This window comes from Plectropomus leopardus, chromosome 14 (assembly GCF_008729295.1).
Source record: "Plectropomus leopardus isolate mb chromosome 14, YSFRI_Pleo_2.0, whole genome shotgun sequence".
NCBI lineage: Eukaryota > Metazoa > Chordata > Actinopteri > Perciformes > Serranidae > Plectropomus > Plectropomus leopardus.
The window spans coordinates 3,300,431-3,325,215 of NC_056476.1; the positions used below are offsets into that span (position 1 = coordinate 3,300,431).

The following is a 24,785-nucleotide window of genomic DNA, read 5'->3' on the forward strand; positions in this document are numbered from 1 at the left end:
AAGCACCTTTAAAGCTGAACACGTTAAACAAACAGCATAAATATATTAATTAGTGAGCTTTAGAGGTGCTGGTAGGTGGATTTTGCCACTGATCAATGGAGTTAGGCTAGCTGTTTCCATTCGTTTCCAGTCTTTATGCTAAGCTAAGCTAACCAGGTGCCGGCTGTAATGCAACACTGTACCAGATAATTATATCAGTTGATAGTTTTATCAATCTGTGCAACATTTCAGCAGCTTACAGCACACCTGAGTGACATAGTCCACCACGCACTGTCTGCGACAGCCACCTCAGCTGACTGCAGCCACTCGAGACAATGGAGGACGTAAAAAACGTGAGAATGCGAAGCAATGGCACCACGTGGAAATCTCCCACGTGTCCAGACGGCACGTGTTTCCGACGTGTTTATCACTTACAAAAAAAACAAACTCATTTTAATCGATGCAACTTTCTGCACCACTTATGTGCAAGATTGCATCTCATGACTGTGACCCCAATCTGGAGTATTTATTCACGCTAAAAGTCTTTTTTTTTTCCACCAATATGTGCATAAAAGTAAGATTGACACCCAATAAAAAAAGCATTGAATAAAAATATTTATCTACATTTTGCAACCGACTTCAGACAGAACAGAGAGCACTGGAGTCAGAGAGCAGCGCACTCTGCTCCACTTACTGATGCAACAAACTCTCACCCCACTTTTGTTTAGGAGCTGGACGTCTGAACATATTTGTTACAACTGAAAAAAAATATTTATTTTTTTTGTTATAGAAAGCCTAAAGTACCAAAAACCGTAGGGTAACAGCACCAAGGTGTCGATACCATTTTAAATTTTGGAACAAAACTCTTCACCTCCTCTCTGGTTTAGACAGTCGGGAGCGGAGGAAGTGGTGTTTCTTATAAGCCTCCTTTATATTGTGTCTGTAATTTCTTGTTTAAATGCCTATTAACCCTTTGAAACCTAAGAAACTGGTTTGATTTCTTTCAGAAACACAGGGTAAAACATAATGAGCAACTTCTCAAGATCTGCAAACTGCAAAAAAAGTAAAAGGTGAATAGGAAATTATCTGAAAAATAGCTGGGAGGATGAATACATACTGTAAAAAAAGAGAAATATGTCAACCTTTATATACTGAAAAACACAAATATAATACAATTGCCCTTTAGGAATATATTTTATTAGAGAAGATATTCTTTTTTTTTTAAGTACTTTTTTTTTACATCTTATTGTTTTGCTTATTTTATGGTAATTTTCTTGTAACTTTTGACTCCTTTCTTGCTTTTTTTTTTTGCATTTTTGGACCATATCTTGTTAAGTTACTCGTCACCCTCCTCCCTTGTTTCTGGAAGACATCAAGCCAATTTGCTCAGGTTTCAAAGTGTTAAAAAAGTTAGGAGCAAATCAGATTAAATGCAACATGAGATTATCAGAGCAGAACATGCATCACTCCGCACCAATCACGATCAGCAGAGTTATTGACGTGCTCCGTCTGCGCAGCAATCAAGGAATCAAATCACCGCCGTCCAGAGAAAACACTCATCTTCAGATAAAGTTTGAGTGGATTTTTTTTAAGTTCGTGGTGACATTTAAAATCTCTTAAATCATCACATGGAAGCTGTTATTAAAGTTGTTTATGAAAAACATGCTGGAGATGAATCTTTTCAGAGAGGAAATCTGCGTCAGTCAACGTTTGATCTGCAGCTACGATCAGCTGATCAACATGCGTCACTCAGAGCGGAAAATAAAATCTCCTCACCCTCACCTCCCCTCTTCTTCAGGCCGGCGCTCTTGGCGTCCTGTCCCGCCTTCGACTCCCCGTCTTTGGGCAGCTCTCCAAGCGGGTCCAGCTGAGCCTCGTGGTTCTCTTTGCTCTCGCCGCCGTCGTGGCTGCTCTCTGACTTCCTCTCCGTCCGTTCCCTCCTCTTGTCCTTGTCTCGGCGCGAGGAGGGAGGCTTCTTCCCGTTGTTGTTGAGCACATTTTGTTGTTGCTAGGAGACGGAGAGAAAAGCTTATAATTATACTGTTGAAACATCATGTGGCATTTTTTATTCTTACACATTTCTATTCTTGTCCTTTGATGTTTTGAACAGAATCACGTTTTGTGTTTGAGTTTTTTCATTTATATGCTTTCTGTATAGTTTATGTTTATATATAATGTTCACATATAACAACAATGTAAATTAGGGGTCCACAGATTATCAGCCTGGACGATTATTGGGGACAATATTTAGCATTTTGCCGATTATCTGTATCAGTGTTTTATTTTAATGATCAATGATAAAATTAATATAAAAGAGCAAAGAAAGTGTCAGCATGGGAGGCTTTTTTTATTTATTCATTTTTTTCACTTGACTTTATTTAAAAAAAAATGTTTTGAACTTCCTGTATATGAATGTTTCGGTTTTGATTAAACATTTGCTAAAGGCATTTAAACAAAGCTTTGTATTGGAGTTTGTTATAGTCCAAATTGTACATATTGACAGAAATATTTTCATTTTTATTGTAAAAGCATATCCAAATGTCACTTATCGGTCTCATTAATTACTAATATTGGTATCAACATTGGACCTGAAAAAAAAAAAACAATATCAGTAAAAGGTTGAAAAGTAAATACATGGTCTGTGTGTATATATATATATATATATATATATATATATATAGTATATATATATATAGTTTAAAAATATTCAAATTATTAAAAAACGGAAACAGTAGTGGGATTCATTAAGTCTGCACTCCTTTTCGGACACGTCTGTATGTTTATGTATGTTTGCATGTTCATTCTTTCCTTTTCTTTGATTAAATAAATTTTAATTCAGTTCAATCCAATTCAGGTAAGACTGCTGATGCTCCCATTATCTTATTATGAATTGTCTTTTTATTATCTTGTCCTTTTTTGTTGCATTTTTATTGCGACGCCCTTTGAGCTGCATCACTTCAGCGATGTTTTTGGACCTCAGCACAAGCGCCTCGGTCCTGAGCGCATCACTGCAGGGCTCAAATGACATTAAAGCACACCGTCTCCTGTGATACACCACTGTAACCGATCCAACACAAAATGTAAAAAAAGACATATTTTCATTGTTGTCCTTGATGTTTTACAGACCTGAATGTGTCAAATAGTTTTGTTGAAAAGAAAATATTCTTCAGGCACTCCCATACAAGCAGACACAGTGAAGGAGGCGGCAAGAAAAACTGTTTCACATCTATACAAAAAATTGCTTGAATCTTACTTTTTCCTTCACAATTTTGCACCTTAAAGTTCCCTGAATTTAATGTGTGTGAAATCTATTGGGGTCTGAGCATCTCATTTTATTTTAGAGAAAAATTGGACACAAATTGTTTGGTTTTTTTTAAAATATTTTAACCAGGACCCTCAAACATTGCACCAAACCCTAAATGTTGCTTGATGCTTTTAGTGCTCCATCTAGTGAGCAGAAATCAGAAAAGCTCTTTGATAATCAAACAAGCACAAAACACTGAACTGAAAACTGAACAGTTTGTTGATTTAACTAACGTCACACACACACACACACACACACACACACACACACGTCAGTACCTCTTTGGCCAGTTCACCAGGTGTGGGCCAGTTTGTGATATCACTGAAATCACTTGACTGCAAAGAAAAAAGAGAGAAAGAAACAACGTGAAATCATCACTTCACAACAAGTCGCACTCTGTCACCTGGACTCATTTCGGTTATTTTAACATCGCTCGTGGGTCAGGTGGAGTCCGAGTGGACTTCTGGTAGAAACCAGCGTGGAGGAAAAAGAGGTCAGTGCTCCGTCTGTGGGCAAACAACAACGATAAACAGTTCCCACCTCTGCGAACGTTGTAAATTTGGACAGCCTGATATGAGATCAAGGTTAGACAGACGAGGGTTACAGCTGCACTCGGAGAAAGTATAAAAACTGCTGTACTGATATTTTAAAACTTCGTTTTACAACAGGTAGTGCCCAGAAATTAAATACAAGCGTGATGGAACAAAATTCATCTTTTATGCCTTTTCTCAAGATTATATTTGGGCATTTTTCATGTTTAAGTTAAAGTTAGTAGAAAGACATAAAATGAAAGAGAGAATGACGTGCAGCAAACGGCCCTCTGGACACTCTGCCGCAGTACATGTGCTTAAAGGGTCAGTTTATCCAAATCACAAAAAAATACTTCTTATTTTTAAACTATAATTAAAAGATGGCACAATGAAATATTACAACAACCTATGATCACTAAAAGCAGAACAGCAGCAGCTTAGAGTCAAATCTTTTCCTCATGAGGGGTGAAATTATGTCTCTTTTTTGGTCATATTTCTACATGTGTCAATGTTGTTGACAACCTTGTTTTCTTAAATAGAAATTATTTAGGTGTTTATTTAAAAAAAAAAGAAGAGAAAGAAACATTGGAAATAAGTGAAGGGTTTTTATTTTGCTTCTTTGTTTTATTTTTGGGGCTACATTGAGATTTTCATCTGCTCTTAAAAATATATGGAAGTATATGATGGAAAAAATGCATCAAAGACATTTAAAAAATGTAATTATTATAAGAGCCGGTCTTAAAAGTTAAAAAATCTCCCTTCTTGTCACCTGATGACATCTTAAAGTATAGATCAGCTTCAATGCTGATTTAAACTTATTATTAATGTATAAAACAGTATCAGAACACATAAATACTACAGATGCAGTTTTTTTGTGTCTGAATTTTATGTTTTGAAATGGGGATTCTGTTCAAACTTGGCAGGGAATTGAATTTGCCCTGTGGAGTTTACTTGTAAACAAACAAACAAACCTTCTGTTTACACTCAGTCTTTCTAACTGTAACAGCTTCAGTGTGTCCTTTATCTCTGTGGCACCTTTCCCAACAAAAAACCCACCAACATCTGACATTCTGGCACCCAAATTAATGAATTTGGATCTAAAACTAACCTAATTAGTTTGTAAAAATATCGTGTTAATGTTGTGGTAATGACTACAAAGATATGGGCCAGTCCGAACAGTGTGTGAGTACAGTGCAGCTTCGGTGTAACCCGTCACCTCTGACACGTGACTTTGACCATGTCAAAAATGTCGACGGGTTGCATTCTGGGTCAGCGGGTTATGATTTAAGTAAAACTCTACTTTCTGTGTTCACTGACAGCTGATAACACCTGTTTCACGTTTTTAAAATAACCATTACCTGTGTGAAGTCATTGAGACATGTTCATTCAAATTCTTACTTTTCATTAAATTCACTCCCAACCATTAATTTAAACCCCCTTCAGGGCAAAAACTGGTTGGAAAAGCAAACAAAACAGCCAACTTTAAGCAGCTAACGTTTGACTGGTGGCAGATGTTAATTTCACATCCTGCATGTCGCTGTCGCAGCCTGGCAGAAGTTACAGCGCTGAAATATGAAACACCAACAAGCATGTTGGTTTATTTACAGGTGAGACGCGGGAAACACAAACCAGCACTTACAACCTGGAATTAGTTTGCACTGAAAGCAAAATTAAAAACACATCAAATTCATACATAACATGGGGCATTAACATTTTGAAACCTGTGCAAAATGGCCCAAAAATTAGCAAAAAATTAGTAAAAAGAAAAAAATTACTGAAAAGTAAAAAAAAAAAGAAACTAAGTAAAGTAAAAAACAAACAACTGTAACGTTCTGTGACATAATTTTAAATACATAATTAAGAGACTTAAAAGATTTGTTTCAAAAGAAGCCGAATTATAAACACATCTAATTCATAAATAAGCAAAGACATTAACCCTTTAAAACCTGAACAAATTGGCTTGATTTCTTTCAAAAATATGGGAGGGCAATGAGCAATAAACGGCCAACAATTACCTGGAAATTAGTATAATGTTACAAAAAAGACCTTCAGGCTGATTTCTTTTTTCTGTAACACAATTTTAAACATAATGAGGAGAATTATAAATAGAAATTTCTGGAAAATTTGCAATAATTTTCCTCATCCTTGTCACCTTTTACTTGTTTTTTGTTGCCATTTGCGTGACACATCTCGCAAAGTTGCTTATTGTTTTTTCTTTCACTGATTCTCAGAGGATGAAATGATTGTGAAAGGAGTCTGAATGAAGCTCAAGAAAACTGATGTCAATCCAGGTGTTAAAGGGTTAAAAAAGTCAACCAAAAAAAGTGGCAACGCCTGCACCTGCCAGACAGTATTTCGACACTCAATGTTTGTGTCATCTAACAGACAAACTTTGGGGAAAAAAAACAACAAATAACACAACAGTAAAGAATATTTACCTTGCTGGATTTTCTCGTTCTGGGCTTGCTGGCACGGACCACTTTCAGAGCGTTTTGTTGATCTGCAGATACAGAATCAATAAGTGACATCATCATACTTGACAGGACAAGGTCTTTTTAATCCCTTTTTGGCAACAAGAATCAAACAACCCCAGCAAGCTGGTTGCTCAACACCGGAGTAAAGAGTTAGCACTCTTGCATGCTCTGCTGTGCAGCTTTGGGGATTTCTGTCAGAGCAGAATGAATAAATACCCTCCCCTACCCCGAGGGACCGAGCCACTGAACGAGTTGAAGGTGTTTTGTGTACAGCCAGCGGCGGTATGCGGCTGCTTCTCCGCAGGCAGCTGCACGCTGGGAGTGGCCCGCTGCAGCCTGACAGCGCCTATCGCTCTGCAGAGGACGGTGGGATTGATAAGAGGCGCGGGGCCGAGGCTCCGACATGAATGGGTGTATGCTCAGGCGAGCCTGCAGACGTCCACCCTCCTCGGAGCTGGTTGTACAGTAACACTTGTAAAATGATGCCTGTGCTCTCGTCAGAGTCGAATATAGCTCCCCCTGGACTCCCTGAGCTCTGACACACATTCACGGCTCAAACTTGGTCCGGCTCTGCCAGTTTAACAAAGCTGCTGTTTTATTTGGATCACGTTTAAACACACAAAGGTCACCGCGAGAATGAAGCGGCCGTCTTATGAACACTTTCTTACATGAGATGTCAGCTGGCTTGTTCCTTTCAACATGTAAAACAGCACTGAAATGGTTAATAAGTAAGCTGATCAGTTAATCAAATTCTGATATCCAATAGTCAATTATTAAAGGGGGAATCCACAAGTTTACTATTAAACTCAAGCTCAAGGGGGTCGCAAGACAGATGTAAAACAGATGTATTAAAATGTAAGTAGGGAGAAGTCTGCAAATCCTGAAAAATCCTACATTTCCCATAATGCAACAGTGTCTTCCATTACACCCGCCCTGCCTGATAAAGGTCCTCCAAACTCCACAACCCCGAAACTGAGACGCAGACTTTTTGTTTTAAATTAAAAGTCTCTTTTTGAAACCAAAATTAACGTGATGACATCACTATGACATGGTGTTGTCGCCGCAGTATTTCGGTTCTTGTGTTGTTGGTTTTTTCTTTGATTTCCATTTGGTTTATTTATTATTATTTTCTTACAGTGTAATTTGGCCTTGGACACCTTAGAAGTCACTCTAAATCCAAATTGTTATTATTAGTATGAGTAATAGTAATAGTAGTAGTAGTTGTAGTAGTAGTAGTAGTAGTAGTGATAGTACTACTCATGGCAAATGTGTGAGATTCATTATGTGCCCCTCATACTAATATTTACATACGAGCTTTAAATATCCAAAAAGTTGTCAATTGTTAAAAATCTGTTAGTCAGAATTGTGATAATTCATTAAGTGTTTTGTTTTTTATATTCTATGTAATTTTGATCACAAAGAGTAACCTACAAAAACAAATTTAAATACCAACACAACCCACACTCAAAAAGACAAAACAAAACCAAACAACAAAAACTACACGAAACTAAACTCAACAACAAACAGCCAAACTAGAAACATATAAATCCAACAATGTTAAGCCAATCATATTGACAGAAAGTAAATGTGGCTAACAATAGCCAAACGTGGGTTCATGCTGCAGGGAAACTAAGTTTTATATAATTGCAAAGTGAATATCTGGCACTTTCTAACTGTTGGTCGGACTAAGCAAGAGATTTGTAGACGCCACCTCGGTTTCTGAGAAAACTGAGACCGTCATTTTTCTATAAATCAAAATAAAATCAATAAATTGTCATGAGGGCTGAGTGAAATGGGAAAAATCAAATATTATGGTATTTTTGACCAAATACCTTCTTATAAATATTGTGACGATATTTCAGGGTTGACTGTTGGTGCTTTCAAAATATTTACACAATTAGATTTTTGATAAATAATCATCAGTAATGTGAATATAATGACTGAGTGAGTAAAAGGAAAATAACAGAACAGCTCGACAAAATCTGAGATGATACCGAGTGTCATATTATGATAAAAACTGTCATCAAACAAGAAAAAACTTATTTTAAAAAGTTTTAAAAAATTAAAAAAAGAAAATGCATGGCGCTCAAAGGCAAGAATCAAGCCAACTTATTGTACCAATTATAATAATATCTGGAAAATAATCTGCAGATTATATAAATCCGCTAATTAAAAAATACCTAGTTGCAACTATAAGAGATAATCAATCGTTTAAGCTGTACATTAAACAAAAATGCCAGAACTTGTGATTTTTCACAATTGTCATTTCACAAATTTAATAAACAAGTAATGAAATTATGATATGTTTAAAGTAATTACTTTAACTATTTAAATTATTTGATCTTTTCTGTTCTTTGGTTTTGTAAAGCACTTTGAGCTGCATCTCATTTATCAAATGAGCCATTATTAGTGTTATTATAACTGACTGACATAAAAGTTGTTACCCCACATGTTTCCTGTATTATATATCATTCTTAACTTTTAATGTGTGGATTTATTTTCACTATTTGTCATTATGGGTTTATTTAGGGTTAAAACATTAGTCAAGTTAAAAATAGGTAAGAAAAAGTAACAACAAATTAATAGGGCACCGCATCACCAGATAAGAAGAATATACATTTTTAAAAAAGAAGACCATATAAGACTGCATAGTGCTTAAGGGCAAGAATCATATTAATTTAATGCACCAATTATAATATTCATATCTAGAGAAAATCTGCAGAATATATAAATCTACTCATTAAAAAATAGCATTAGTTGCTGCCATAATTAATCATTTTCAAATGATTTATTAGAGCCATAAGTTAGGCAAATATGTCAGAACTTGTGATGGGCATTTTTGATTGTCATTTCAGAAATTTAAGTAATCAGTCGATTACTTCTTTTTTAAGAATAATTTTAATTACTTAAATTGTTTGATCTTGTCCTTTAGGGGGCTTTTGCTCTGCACACTGAGCTTAATTTCCTGTATCAAATGAGCCATTATGAGTGTTACTATAACTGACTGAAATAAAAGTCGTTACCCTATTTGTTTCCTGTATCACATATCATCCTTAGCTTTAAATGTGTGGATTTTTTTAATGTATTTTTTCACTTTTTGTCATTAAAAATGTGGCTGTGGAGTTCTTCTAAGGGCCTTTTTTTTTCATTTTCCACAATTATTAACTGATTCATCAAAAAAACGGTTATATTCACCCAAAGTTATTACATTCATTAGTTTACAACTCTAACCTACTTAAACTCCTCCACCTGTCCAACCACCTTGTTCACATACTTTCACTAGTGACAGTGGAGAGCAGGAGGCTGGTGGGAGGACCTGCAGGCAGGCAGGCCATTGGACATGCAAAACGTGTCTTTACGGCAGCAGCAGCAGCAGTTAGCCTGGCTGTCTTAGCTTTTTACACTGACACAGCACAAACATGAGGCTGGTTTTGGGCTCTGATTGTCCTTCTTTACGCGCTGCATTTCACCGACATTAGCTGTCCCCGGTGTATGGCAGAAGGAGCAGGCAGAGGGAGAGCTAGCAGGGGGAAGCTAAGTTAAAAAGAAGTAGCAGTTGTCAGCAATCAACACGTGGTGCTCGGGAGCAACCCGAGCACACAGGAGAGGGGGGGGATGGGGCAAATATGCCACCATCAACACCTCTTGACATTCAAGTTTTAAGCACTTCATTGAACATTTTTACAACGCATAAAAAGGGTATGAGAGAGGGTAAAGTGGGTTTTTGTGCAGGGAGGCTGTCAAAATGCTGCAACAACGTGCTGCTGCTGCATTTGGCTGCAACCATATTGTCACAGTTTAGTCACGACAATGATGGAAATTTACCAAAAAAAGAAGCATCTCACCTTTCTCATGGGAGCTGGAGTTGATGTTGCTGCTCGGCACCCTGCCCGTGGTCCTCTTGGTCCACGGGTTGACTTTCGGTGGAGGAGCTTCAACAACTTTCCTCTTCACCGCCTCGACAGCCGAGTCAGCGTTGCCGCTTTGGTCATTTTCTTTATCGTTTTCTTTGCATTTCTTGTGCGTGTCCGCGGGGCTTTTGTCCGCCTCGGAGCCGTGGCCGTCCGCTAGCTGCTTCTCGGAGCCTCTCTGCGGCTTCTCTTCGTGCTCTGGAGCCCCCTCGGACTTGTTTTGGTTGTTCTCCTCCGCTCCGCCGGAGCTGGCCGCCGCTGTCAAACCCGAGCCGACCTGACTGCACTCAACCTCTGTGGACATCCTGCTAGTTTCCTAACAGCGCGCGGTGTTAAATCCAGTGTGAATATTTGGTCCTTGCTCTCTTATCCCAGAGAAAGTACGCGAAAAGCTCGGGGGGAGACCACATCCACAACTTGGGGTAAACAACTTTTGGGCTGGACCTCGCTAGCAGCTAGCCAAGTAGCTCCCGAAGCTAACTGTTAGCTAGCTAGCGACCATGCAGGAGTCCGCGAGCTAAATGTTGCTGTTTTCCGCCCGGATCGATAGTTTCATATCAACAAGTAGTTACCTCAGAGTCTGTATGCTGTCACCATGTAACCGACACACGCTGAGCTGCTTCGCCTGCGAGTTTTTTCTGTAACTTTTCTTAAAAAACAAACTCGTACAGCGACCTCCTCCTCGCTGTCTGTCTCTGGTTTCAACTCCACGCTACCAGCTAGGAGCTCGTGCAGCCAGCTGCTGCTGTGTGCCTGTAAAAACAGTGACTCTGCTGCCCCCCGCGGCCACACGCCGGTACTGCAACGACAAATAATAAAACAGTAAAAGAAGCAGTACAACAGTGTAAAAGTACTCTGATACAAGTACAAGTCACGTATTCAAAATCTCACTCGAGCAAAAGTACAGAATACTTTTAAAAATAGTAAGTACTCATAATCTAGAGTTGGCTACTATTGTAGAGTAGTAATCACAATAATAATAATAATAATAATAATAATATTATTATTATTATTATTATTATTATTATTATTATTATAGAAGTATTAGAACGTTTATAGAACTTCTATGTTCAGAAGTATTAGAAAAACATGTACTTATAAAAAAATAAGTAAGTACTCATAATCTAGGATACACTACTATTGTAGAGTAGTAGTAATAATAATAATAAATAATAATAATAATAATAATAAATAATAATAATAATAATAATATAATAATAATATTATTATTATTATTATTATTATTATAGAAGTATTGGAATGTTTATAGAACTTCTATGTTCAGAAGTATTAGAAAAACATATATACTTATAAAAAAATAAGTACTCATAATCTAGGGTATGCTATTATTGTAGAGTGGTAATAATAATAATAATTATTATTATTATTATTATCATCATTTATTATTTTTAGTAGTAGTAGTAGTATTTTATTTATGCAGCACTTTTCATACATAAAATTATTTGTCTATTTAAATACTTTTAGTAAAACAATAAAAAAAAGCAGTACAACAGTGTAAAAATACTCAGATACCAGTAAAAGTCATGTATTCAAAATCTCACTTTAGTAAAAGTACAGAAGTATCAGAAAAAAAAAGTACTCATAATCTAGGGTAGGCTACTATTGTAGTAAAACAATACTCTGATTCAAGTAAAAGTTATGTATTTGAAGTTTCACTACAAAAGTATTTTAGTAAAATAGTAACTTATAAGAACTTCTATTCTTATACTTACTTGTAAGAACAAGAAGTATTCATAATCCAGGGTACTATTGTGGAGTAATAATAATAATAATAATAATCTTTATAGCACCTTTCATACATAACATGCAGCTCAAAGTGCTTTACATGCAAGAGTACTAAAAATTAAAACCTAATAATAATACAGATAAAATAAATAAATGTATATAAAAATAATACATTCTAATAAATACATATTTGAGGTGCAGTAGCTTATCTCATAACACAAGAAACACTGATACACAAGGGTATAGAGAATATAACATAAATAAAACATAAGAATAAAAAAACACACAACAGTGTACTTACTCCAGGAATGAAGTGCATTAAAAGTATAAAGTAGCATAAAATGGAAATACTCACGTAAAGGAGGCCTACAAGTACTCAACATTGTTTGTTAGTAAAGTACTTAAGTAAATGTACTTACTGTGTTAACATGTGACATTCCACCGCTGTGTTTGTACCACAAACGTACCCAAATGCTGTTGTGCTGTTGGACTGTTTGTCAGTGATGAGTAAAGTAAATAAGACAGACGGCTGTATTCATGCCTCAACAGTCACATTTCAGTTTGGAGTTTATCCAAATCAGAGCATTTGCAAATCAGACCACCGAACATTCAAATCTCAGGTTTGTCGCATCACTGTTATATCAGAGTGTAGAAAGATACACAACCTGCTAAATAAGTACAACAACAACCTTTTAGAGACAACATGAGCCATAAACAGAGCGCCATATTCGTCTTTTTGCGCTCTGTGACATGACAGTGTTTGTTGTGAATGACTGTGTGCGCACCGACACGAAGGACAAAGAGTTTGTGTAAAAATATGTGTACAGTATGAGAGCAAACATGTGTGTAGATAAGACACTTTATTTTTCATTGTAGATGTAAAACAAAATTATGTTTGGTTACTTTCAATCTGAAGGCTGTAAACAAACTAAATAAAACATTAAATGAAAGCTAAATTTAAAACATTAAGACAAGAGATAACAGATAATGATGCAATGAAACAGTGACAAATAACTCTAAGCATAAATGTGTTTAACAGCTGGATTAATTAAATCTATTAAGGTCAAAGTCAACATAAAAATAAATGTGCCAGACAAGTAAAAAAAAAAAAAACACACCGTACAAATGTTTTCTGGTAATATTTTCCCCAAAAGTAAATGACTGAATAAATTTAAGAGCATGTTCAGACTTGGTGAAAAAAAGATTTTTTTATTTGGCTTCGCTGACATATTTAGCTTAATTTTTTTTAGTAATTTTTATTTATTTGTTTGTTTGTTTATTATTTACATATTTACTAAAAATTCAGCAAATGCCAAAAAACATTTTGAGTGTGTGTAATCACAGAAGAGGATACATGTAAATATTGTATATTAGCCAATGTATTGAAAAAAAAGCAACACTTGGAAAGCTAAGAAAATTGGTTTGATTTTTTTTTAAATATGAGGAGAGGGCAATAAGAAACAATACATGGCACAAAAATAGCAAAAAATTAGTAAAATACCTGAAAATAAGAAAGAAACAAAAACAAACAAACAAGGGAAATAGCCCCCAAAATAAATACATATATTGTATATTTCAACCTCTTTTCCCTGTATCATAATGTTAAATATAAAATTATTATAATTATAAATACAGTTTTCTGGACACTTCCCCTCTTTTCTTGATCATTTTCTAATAACCCTCCTCTCTTTTAATATAATTTTTAGGCAATTTTCATATCAATCAGTGTGATCAGTGTGAATCAAACCTTCGTTTTCGTGAGTCGTGTCGTCGTTCTGCCTGTTGAGCTACAGATAATTAAACAGGACGAACACAGAGAGCATCGGCACCACGGAGAAATGTTTCAGCGTCGGTGCAGACGACTCCACCCCGGGTCTGGTGTAGATGTACGGATGCTCCTGAAGAAAACATGAATAAAACGTGTTCATATGAATATCATCAACTAACAGGGAAATCTTCATCGTGTCGTACCTTTGTCGGGCAGATGAGGTTTATCGGCTCTGAAAGTGTCGTTATCGCCTGTTTCCCTCCATCAGGCTGGAACTGAGGAAAAAGTTACATTTTGAGGGTCAAAAAAACAACTTTTTGTACATGTTTTTCTGTCAGTCAGTGAGATGTTTAAATTCAGTGATGGAATATTTAATATACTGTTGTTTAACTCTAAACGCAAACAGAATATTTGATAAAACTCAGTGAAAGTCCCTTTAATATTACAACTATTTTATATGTATAATTACTGTAGCATATTTTGCCAAGAAATGCAAACTCCTGCCATTGGAAAAATGGTTCTTCTCAAACTTTTGAGCTCTTTTTAGACCAAAAATAACTTTTTTTTTTGCCTTTCGAGAGATTAACTCTGGAAAAACGTGATTGTAGTTATATTTTTACATTATTTGGTTTATTTTATTTTCTTGGAAAACTTCAAGAGATGATCATTAATGGACTATTTCTGGCTATGAGCCTCTGTGGATACACAGGCACACCGTTAATTAACCCTTTGAAACCTGGAGCAACATCACTTTCCATATGACTACGCTGCTTTTAGATGCCATTAACGAGTATTTAAACCTTTGAGCCTGAGCAAATTGATGCATTTTTTTTTTTTAAATTTGGGGGAAAAAAGCAATGAGCAAATTAGTGAGAAGTGTTCCACAAATTTCACGATATTAGTAAATTTAAAAAATAATTTAAAAGAAAAAATCTAGAGGAAAATATATATTTATAATTATCATGATTAAATATTTGAAATTGTGTTACAGATTTATTATAATTTTTAAGCACTTTAAAAACTTTTTTGCACTTTTTTTGAAGCTCGTTGGTCGATATCTTTAGTACACATCGAGATATAAACAAATTTTTGATAACTGTTCGTAAGTGTGGTTCAATGTTTACTTTTTTTGTTTTGTTTTACTAATTTCCAGGTCATTTTCCAGTATTTTTAACTAATTTCTTGCTATTCTTTGGTTCATTTCACCTTTCGTTGCCTTCTTTCTTATTTTTGAAAGACAACAAACCAAATTGCTCAGGTTTCAAAGGGTTAAGGACATATTACTTACAAGTTTGTTGCTGCTTTTGTACATTTTTGATTGTTTCTTTTGTTTTTTTATGTGTTTGGGGGGATACTATTATTCTCACTGTACTGTTATGTGTGTGTGTTTCACCCGCTGGTGATTGCTTTTATTGTACATTCTTCTAAAAATAAAAGATAAATAAAAAACTGTTGATACAAATATCAAAATGTTAGTCTGTATTTCAAGTGATTCAGCAAGGAATTCAATTGCCCTCATAGTCAGAGAACCTCGTCTAAACCAAACTTTTAGCGAATTTAAAGCCACCTTTAACAGTTATCTGGACAAAGTAAAAATGTAAAACTTCACCATGTTGTTCCACAGTCCCTTTGCCAGCTCCTCGTGTCCTTTAATCGTGAAGTGGAAACAATCTGCCGTGAAGAAGCTCACATCAATCGTCCCGTCCTGAAGTTACAGAAAGAAACAGAGAGAAAATCAGACCCAAAATATTAATAAGTAAATACAGTTACAAGTGGTGATTCTGAGGTCCGAGCCCGTATGGAAGCTGCGAGGGATCGAGATCTTTGACAGTTTCAAACACTTACATTAAATAAAGCAAATTTATTTGTGCAGCACTTTTCATACTCGTGCTGTACAGTAAAACACAGATAAACATTAAACAAATCAGAAAACAAAATTAAAAATCACAGGTTTTATGACACTGGGACAGACTTTGATTCAGGTAAGATCAAATCTTTGCTGGGTCATGCCGTCGACACATATTAGTCAATTGTGACAAAATTTTGGGAAGATGCTTCAAAAGCTTAATTAATACTATCCACATAGTTTGGTGATGTTTGGATAAACTGTCATTAGTTAATGGCTAAATTTTACACCATGCCAGTGCACATTTGAAACTGGTGGTGCAATTTGAGTTTTGTAATGACTGGACAAAAAAAATCTGATTTATAGTCTCTTTTTGTGTTATGTCACGTCCTTTTTTTTGCATTTGCAGAGCCCCTTAGTAGTTGATTTGAATGAAACTTGTCTCAGATACTTATTTAAACATATCTTGTAAATTTTGTGATGATTTGCCCAACGTTTGTGGACTACGTCTATTTATATAAATAAATACTAAATAATATGATTTTACACAAACAAACTTTTGTTATCGGCGTCTAAACAAAGAAGAAGCTAAGAAGATGTCAAAAATGTGTTAAAAAAATCAGATATCAGATAATAAAAATCAGAGTACTGTGGTGGCGCCCCCTATAGAGCAATTTCAATATAAATTTACAAACGAGGTTTACAACAGAAAATATATTTTGTCAGTATTAGAAGTATAGATGGATCGTAGTAGTTATGACTTTTCAAAGCTGACTTTTAATAATAACGCCCCCATCAGGTCCCCCATGTGGTCTCATCCCTTAGGTGGCGTTTGCGCACAACTTCCAGTCTTTGCCGAAAATTTCATGTGTGTACAAATAAACCATCTCACAGGAATTTGTATAAACATATATGAAATAATTTAATAATGACAAAAGAGTTTCAGCATAGTGTGTTTGGGACCCCTATTAATGATAATTAGTGAGAACAAAAGGCAAAAGGCACATCCATAATTAAATTCAAGGTCAGGGATTAGGGGTCAGGGTTAGGGTTAGGGTTAGGGTCAGGGTCAGGGTCAGGGTTAGGGGTTAGGGGTTAGGGGTCAGGGTTAGGGTTAGGGTCAGGGTCAGGGTCAGGGTTAGGGTTAGGGTTAGGGGTCAGGGTCAGGGTTAGGGGTTAGGGGTTAGGGGTTAGGGGTCAGGGTTAGGGTTAGGGTCAGGGTCAGGGTCAGGGTTAGGGGTTAGGGGTCAGGGTCAGGGTTAGGGTTAGGGTCAGGGTCAGGGTTAGGGGTTAGGGGTCAGGGTTAGGGTTAGGGTCAGGGTCAGGGTCAGGGTCAGGGTTAGGGGTTAGGGGTTAGGGTTAGGGTTAGGGTTGAATTTTAAAGTGTGTGTGTGACTCACGGGAAGTCTCGGAGGTCTTGCGGTCTCTAAATAAGGCTGCAGAACAACAGCAAAGTCCTTCTTGAAGAAACGATCGCCGTGAAGAAGCTTCTTTAATCTCCTCTATGAACAAGAGAAATCACGTCAGAGATTTTCGCTGCCTGATGGAACAACATCACCACAATGTGCTTTTTTGGGTTGAACGATGGACATAACTGAGGACTGAGCTGAGAGGGACATGATTTTCTCATTATCTTGTTCATGAAATCACTGACTCACCTGGAATTCCACGTTCATCTCGACCAGCTCTGCCAGCTCAGCGGAGTTTTCTTCAGGCCGAACGAGGCACGAGCAGAAACGCCTGCGAGCAGATTAGCAGATTATCACACTGTTGGATTATCAAATTAGCAGATTATCACATCAATTATGGACTTTAAATCCTATTATTATGATGAACAAAACAAGGTAAATAAAAAGCATGTTTAAGTCAACAATAAGTAATAATTATAGTACAAGTTATTATTTTCAGGTAAAATAACTTTACTGAAAATGAACCCCCCATTTAATCACTGCACAACATAAAAAAAAAATAAATAATAAATATAATTTAAAATAATATTAATATTATATAATAATAATAAATATATTATATTATTAAGTAAAAATGTATATATATATATAAATATGTATATATATATATATATATATATATATATATATATATATATAGGGAATTAGGATGTGTTCAACTTAACAATAAATAATAATTATAGTACTATTCATTATTTACAAGTAAAATAAAACCTACTTTAAATTTAAACCTGATCTTTAAAATTTTACCGATGAAGTTACACAAAAAAAAAGGTGTCAAATAAATGTTATGGAGCAGAATTAGAGAAAGTTTCATAAAGTGGAAATACTCAATTAAAGTACGTTGAATATGTTCTTAAACACGACACTTGAGTCATTTTATATAGTTTTGCATTTAGATCCTGCAGTGTGATTTAAGAGATTTTATATGAACAGGTTAAAAAAAAAAAGGTCAAAGGTCACTTTTGCAGCTGACAGCCCAGAGTCGGCCTCTGAACTTGTCTGAGAGGCTTCATGGAAAGAATCTGCACCACGTTCACGATCGTCCTGGGGATCTGAAACCAGAAGTTACACTGACGTTAAATAATGTCTCAACGCTGAAATCATTTTTTGTCCGCATGTCCGCATGTCCACTCTCAGAAATCATAGCTTCATTGTGGCAGCGGAGGACAAACTGTTCCCATGAAGAAACTGTTTATTCAACATTTGTACAGAAAAAGACGCAGACACAAAGACAGAGCAAACAAAAGGCTTCACAATACATTCACAACTTAAGCAACACAGTTTACAGACAGTATTTAATCTTTATGGGAGTTTTTATCATTGAAACTGGCTGCGTGAATAGATTGTGTAAGAGGAGTTGAGCCCTCGCTTTATATTTTCCTATTTTTAGCCACGTTTAACACCAGACCTTTACGGACGCTGATGTCTGTCCAGATCAGTGCTGGAAAGTCATTTTTAAACAAATACTGTGCATGCCATAAAACTTCAATTAATGGCTGGGATATTATTTGCTTATATTCGGGACAGGGACAGGCGTCTTTTATTTCCTTTCTCAAAAGACTGGAAAATACAATCAGTTTATGTATTTAACCCTTTGAGACCTGGGCTCAATGGCTTTATTTTATTCCAAAACATGGGAAGAAGGTAAAGAGCAACAAAAGAAGAAATGATCCAGTAATTTGCAGTGAATTTGTGAAAATTTTCAAGAAAATTACTCAAAAAATAAAAAATTTAAAAAAGCAAATAAACAAAGACAAGACAGAAAAAAATAACCACAAATAAGCACAAATGACCGGAAAAAAGCTTAAAATGTTTTTTAAAAATTCTGTAAAATAATTTAAAATATAACGAATTATGCTAATTATGAATATAGTTCACTGTAATTTTTTCCTTCATTTTTTTAAAAATACTCCTCTACATTTACTGATCTTTTTCTTACGTCTTTCTTTCACGATGCCAATAACACCGTCTTCTTTGATGCTCGAGGTTTCGGTAAAATTAACTGAATGATTGAATTGCAGAGACTCTTAAGGAGCTAAGATTGTGAGTAGTATGTCCATATTGACAAAAGTCCAAACATATATAAAAACTGTATGTGCGATCTCTGCAGGAACTAACGTTAACTCCGTCAAACCCAGAACAGTACTTATATTTTCTTTGAGCGTTTCCATTTTATGTCATTTATACTAACAGCCTGGTGTGACTGCTGGACTTTTAATTTAGTGTCTGATCGTGTTTTTAGTCTTTAAATCTCACCTCGTTCATCATCAAGTCCAGAGCTTCTGTCATGTGCTGAATGAAGTTGTCCGGAGAGAACAGAGTCTGTGGAGAGAAGAAGAAGAAGAAGAAGAGGGTCAGACTTAAATCCTGGCTGCACATTAAAGGGTTGTTACTGGTTGTTATCAGGAGTATAGATTCATAGATTTCAGGTAGTTTGGCCCAACTCTACCTAAAGAGGCAAATTCACTGCATGTCAGGAAGAAACTGGACGATTCACATGATGAGGATGACTGGAAAAAGCATTTTCTACTTTTCTGAGTGACAGAAATTCAACATAAAATTCTTTATAGGTTACACATAACCCCCGTTATCCGAAATAAAACAGATCCTAATCTGTGACCTCTATGAGTCACATGACAGAGAGAGAGGAAAGGAAACCACTTACACATATTTTGGCAATACATCATACAGTTTTGGAACCTTATAGCCAAAAACAGTAAGTAATATTTTTTAATAAAATTAAATAAATAAAAATAAAATAAAATAAAAAATAAATAAATAAAAAAAAAAAAAATAAAATAAAATAAAATAAAATAAAATAAAATAAAAATAAAATAAAATAAAATAAAATAAAATAAAAGTCTACCCACTAACAGTGTGTCACCTTTTTCTCTGAAACACACACTGCTTGATAAATTTAATTCTTTAAAAAGTATGATACTCTTTTTTAAACCAGAATCAGCCCTGAAATCACAATCCAAAACACACCCAACAGACTTTACTGAAATAAACAGTCCAATATCAAAAAAATCATTGTTCAAGTTAGTCACTTTGACACAGAAATATTGGAAAATAGGTCAAAAATGCAGATATTGCCCTTTAATTTTTGTAATTTTTCCAGCATGGCATTCATCATATTTTAAGAGTAATGTATCCAAACTGGAAAAAGCGGTGTTTCTCTGCCTGACCTCACCCACCGTCACTGAACTGCAGAGTTTCACCTGTAACCGCACCCAGCAGTAAGGTCACGGTGAACTGACACAGTACACACTGCAGTACACACTGAAGTACACACTGAAGTACACGATTAAATTCCAGCTGAGCACAACAAAGAGACATCTGAGAAAACAAAGATCTTACTTTGTCTTTGCAGTAATCGCAGATGTCGTTCATGCCGATCAGCATCGTCACCACCTTCCAGTCCTCGTCATAGTTCAGACCCTGAAAAAGAAGATTTGCTGGTTAACATCGTGTTGAATGCTGTTATTAGTACTACTATTTCCATGTTTACTGCTTTTATTCTTTGAAGTGTATTCACTCTTGTGAGCATGGGCGTTGTTGTTATTTTTGTTTTGTAATTGTTTCTCTCTGTCTGGCCTTAATTCGGCTTTATAAATAAAATTCTTCTTCTTATTATTATTATTATCATATGACATTACACAAAGAAGAAAAGGGTGATGATGACTGAGACTTACTGGATACGACCTGAACGTGTCGATCATGTGTCTAATCTGATCTGAGACGTTTCTGTGGGAGGAAACACAAACACACCGTTGAGTCAGCGTTTATATTCACATCAATAAAACATTATCAAATTTACAACTGTCATTATTCTGATCTTTGAACTTTATGAAGGCATTTAGTGTCTCCGTACGTTTCTTACAGTCACATGAAAATTATCTTTTAATTACTTTAATGATATACTTTATGTAATAATTTACGTAATAATATTATATGTGATTGTGCTTCTCGCTGTCTACATAAACTACACTGTAATTTTGTCTTTAACTGCTCCTGTAAAGTTTTTTTTTTTACTTCTACTCTAATCTTAGTTACTTCTTATTATTTACGTTTTTACTTCCTCTCTTTATCTGTTTTTATTTTTGTGACACATGAAATGGGGGGTTTGGGGGTCATCTGCCCCCCAAAATTTGAGCATCAAACACTTTTTCAAACAATTTCCTGCATTCTGGTGAATTTTTATGCACCAATTTGTGCTTTTTCTGCATGAATTTACAGTGTGTTGACTTGATCACCTTTGTGTAATCATGTCACGGTGCTGTGTATTTATTTTGACCTGCTGAGGGACTGCAGATGCAAATTAGCTCAAAGCTGTAATCTGGTACAGTGCATCAATGGTAACATTTATGTTTTAAACTGTACACAGTCCCTTTTATATAAAATACATAAATGAATAAATAAATAAAATGAAATAAAATAAAAGTCTTCTGCTACTTTCATGTTTTAATTGTGGGGAGAAAAATGCAAGTTTTTTTTAAATCTTGAGGGCGATGTGACAAATTTCAGCCTTCTGAGGTAAAAACTGTGGCGTCTGAAGGATGAGGAAGCGACTGTGAGCTGTAGAGCTGCTGCTAAAAGTAAAAATAAAACAAATAAAATATCCAGATATAATGCAAAGTGTGTGTGAGAGTCCACAGTCTTACAGCGTGTTGTGGCCGGTGACGGCGAAGTTGAAGCCGGTCTCGTTGACAGTCGTTGGGACACCGTTGAAGGTCCACACGGGGGACGGACCGAGCAGTTTGGGGTTGAAGAGTTTAAAAATATCTGGACAATCAAACAATGAAACAGAAAGGATGTTGTGATTTTGTCATTTAATTTCTCCGATATTTACCAAATGAAAAAACTTTATTAGGACACAGATTGTGTTGGTACAAAAGGTCATCCTGACAGAGAGAGGGCCTTTAACCCTTTGAAACCTACCGCAAACTGGCCAAAAAAACAATGAAAAATCTACAAAAAATGACCTGAAATAAGCACAAAAAAGAAAATAAAAATGAAATAGCAAAAATAGGAAAGAATTTGAAAAAAACTGATTAAATAAAACGTTTTTTTAAATGGATTATTATAATAAGTATATATATAAATATATTTTTCCCTAGTTATTTGCTTTTGTTTCTAATGGTTGTCTCTCTTTTTTAAGGTAATTTTCTGGTAATTTTTTCATCTTTCTTTTTTTTTTTTTTTAAATCAGTCTGTGGGAAATTTCATGCCAGCGTGCTGATTTCAGAAATAAACTCGATCTCAGCCAAAGTGTAACAGATTGTTGCAGGTGAGATTAACCTGAATTATCTCGCTGTCCTGCGTCAGATAATCTGAACTAACAAATCTTAATCCAAACTAACCCAGATTTTGTATCTGTGGTCATTCATAGCTACTAATTGTAATGAGATTATTTTGTACTTTAAACTAACTTACTTGCCAGCGTGATGACATTTTGATAAGTCCCATATCCTCCGATGCTGCACACAGAAGAAGGAAGTCAGACCGGTAAACAAAATCATCATAACAACAGTTATAATGTGACTGGAAAGATAAGATAAAGTTTAATGTAGTAAACTGTTGTCACAAAACAATCAGCAAAAGGTTTAAAACATTTAGTGATAACCTCAAATGGGGCATTGAACGAGGTTGTAGCAGATTTACCTCCAAGACACGTGACGAAATTCAAAAGGGATCGATAAAATCGTGGAACCGTTGGCGCCGATAGCTGTCTGCAATAAAACACAGAGAATATTCTTAAAGGGACACCATCAAATTAAAAAATACATATTTTTCTTCTTATCTTTAGTGCTAACCTGACCCTTTAAGTTATCTTGAGCCTGTAATGGTTTCTAACAGCAAATGTCAAACTGTCATGATGTCCATGCCTGTAGAAACCAGTAGAGTTCCCAACTAAACTTAAAGAGATAAATACGTTTGTAACTATTTCTATTTATGTATTTATTTATTTTGGTAGAAAAACAGCACGTGTCTCACAGTTAAGGAGTCTCCCAGTGCAGCGATGACTTTGACGTCTGCAGCTTTGACATATTCAACTGAAACAGAAGACAAACAAGGACACAGTCAGATTAAAGACGGACACATCAATCTTTAGCCCTTTTGAAAAGAAATAATAGCAATATTACAACCAAAATCAGGAGCAGAATATCTCTGTCAGGGCCGACACACAGATGCTCCACCCTCTACGTGCAAATATTCAGTCTAACATTCACAAATGAAACGTTCAGAGGATCGAAGATTCCTAAAAACATACAAACAGCAAAAGTAGTCAGCTGACTAAGCTTTAATAAACCGCTTTGATGTAGGTGTATTCATCAATAAATGTATTTAAGAACAAATATAAAGTAGAAATATCGGTGTAAAAATACTTGTAAAGGTCATGCATTTAAATTTTTAGTTTTAAGTACAAAAGCATTAGCGTCATGACTTTCTTTTACAAAAATGTGATTTTCCAGCGTTTTGCCTGAAATGTCTTTTTTTTTTAAATGAAAATGCACTTTCATACGCTCAGGTAATGAAAAACAAATAAAAAGAAATTATCGCTTATGTATCTTATCGGCCACGAGAAGCTGAAAATTATCGGTTTATCGGTATCAGTTGAAAAAACTATCATGCATCGCAGCAAAATTTCATTAATTTGCAGAATTTTAACCCTTTAAATGCCATTTTTTTTGTCCTGATGCTACTATGAAAAACAAAACCAAACACAAAGACGGAATTATTTTCAATACACTTATTTTCAATACAAAATTTGATTCAGTTTCGACTGTGACAGTATAAAGTTGTATAAAAGTACAATAACTCAAAATGTGCTGAAGTACAGAATTTGAGTAAATGTAGGTGATGCTCACCTGAAGTGGGGACGGTTGGAGACGGACTCATATCAGGACAATGGAACAGAGGATGCAGAGGACGCCGAAGAAAATCTGGTCCAAAAATATCCTGCAGGTAAAAAAACAAACAAACAAACAAAAAAAAACAACAAACAAATTCTCACTGTTAATGTGTTGAGCGTGTTTAAAGGGTAACATTTGTTTTTCAAACTGAGCCTGATTTTCAAATGTTTTTATGTTTCTGAGTCTAAGTAATTATGGAAGTTAGGATTTTTTAAGTTGGTTCAGTGCTGAATGAAACTGCCTCAGCCTGCAGCAGCTTGATTTCTTTCAAAAACATTGTGAGTCGGCACTGAGCAATCACCCAAAATTAACAAACTAATTACCTGGAAATTTGTTGGAAAAAAAGTACAAGGAAATTCCCCAAAAACTAGCGACAAAAAAACCCCCCAAAAAAACCCAAATTAAAACAAAAAAGGGAAAACAATACTTAGGAAAAGTGCTTGAAATTATAAATATATATACATATATGTAGCATAACTTTAAAAATGTAACTCTGAAAATCATGAAAATAATTTTTCCCTAGCTTTTTTGTTTTTCCCTAGACATTTTTTCCAGCTTTTTTATTTTTTAAATCTTTTATATCTACAAATTTTGTGGAAGATTTCTGACCATGATGCTCATTGCCTTTTCCTCCTCCATGTTTCTGAAAGAAATTACAATAATTTGCTGAAGGTTCAGAGGTTCAAATATGTGTGAAAGGCATCCGAAAGCAGCGCAAGAAAAGTGATGCTGCACTAGTTTCCAAAGTTTGGCCTCAGCAGCAGTTTTCATTTTTATACTCTCAGACTAATTACTGTCAGTTTTAATTTGTTTATACATTTGTGTAAATTATGAAGAA

General features: G+C 35.3%; 2 protein-coding genes across 2 annotated transcripts in view; both read right to left on the reverse strand.

Annotated features, from left to right (window-relative positions):
• The window catches only part of larp1b (La ribonucleoprotein 1B), a 36,242-nt gene extending 25,412 nt beyond the window's left edge, over positions 1-10,830 (reverse strand). The window contains 4 exon segments of the mRNA XM_042500398.1: positions 1,756-1,987; positions 3,562-3,618; positions 6,252-6,313; positions 10,133-10,830. Coding sequence (XP_042356332.1) covers positions 1,756-1,987; positions 3,562-3,618; positions 6,252-6,313; positions 10,133-10,502 — 721 coding nt within the window. The 5' untranslated portion in view covers positions 10,503-10,830.
• Positions 10,831-13,731: 2,901 nt separating this feature from the next.
• LOC121953560 (phospholipase B1, membrane-associated-like) overlaps positions 13,732-24,785 on the reverse strand; it is a 100,475-nt gene continuing 89,421 nt past the window's right edge. The window contains exons 8-21 of the mRNA XM_042500727.1: positions 23,903-23,993; positions 23,028-23,086; positions 22,695-22,762; positions 22,467-22,510; positions 21,695-21,815; positions 20,726-20,777; positions 20,391-20,471; positions 19,287-19,352; positions 17,991-18,082; positions 17,217-17,298; positions 16,959-17,060; positions 15,322-15,417; positions 13,916-13,987; positions 13,732-13,842 (exon numbers count right to left, since the gene is read on the reverse strand). Of these exons, the coding sequence (XP_042356661.1) occupies positions 13,732-13,842; positions 13,916-13,987; positions 15,322-15,417; positions 16,959-17,060; positions 17,217-17,298; positions 17,991-18,082; positions 19,287-19,352; positions 20,391-20,471; positions 20,726-20,777; positions 21,695-21,815; positions 22,467-22,510; positions 22,695-22,762; positions 23,028-23,086; positions 23,903-23,993 (1,137 nt within the window). The remainder of the gene's footprint in view (positions 13,843-13,915; positions 13,988-15,321; positions 15,418-16,958; positions 17,061-17,216; positions 17,299-17,990; positions 18,083-19,286; positions 19,353-20,390; positions 20,472-20,725; positions 20,778-21,694; positions 21,816-22,466; positions 22,511-22,694; positions 22,763-23,027; positions 23,087-23,902; positions 23,994-24,785) is intronic.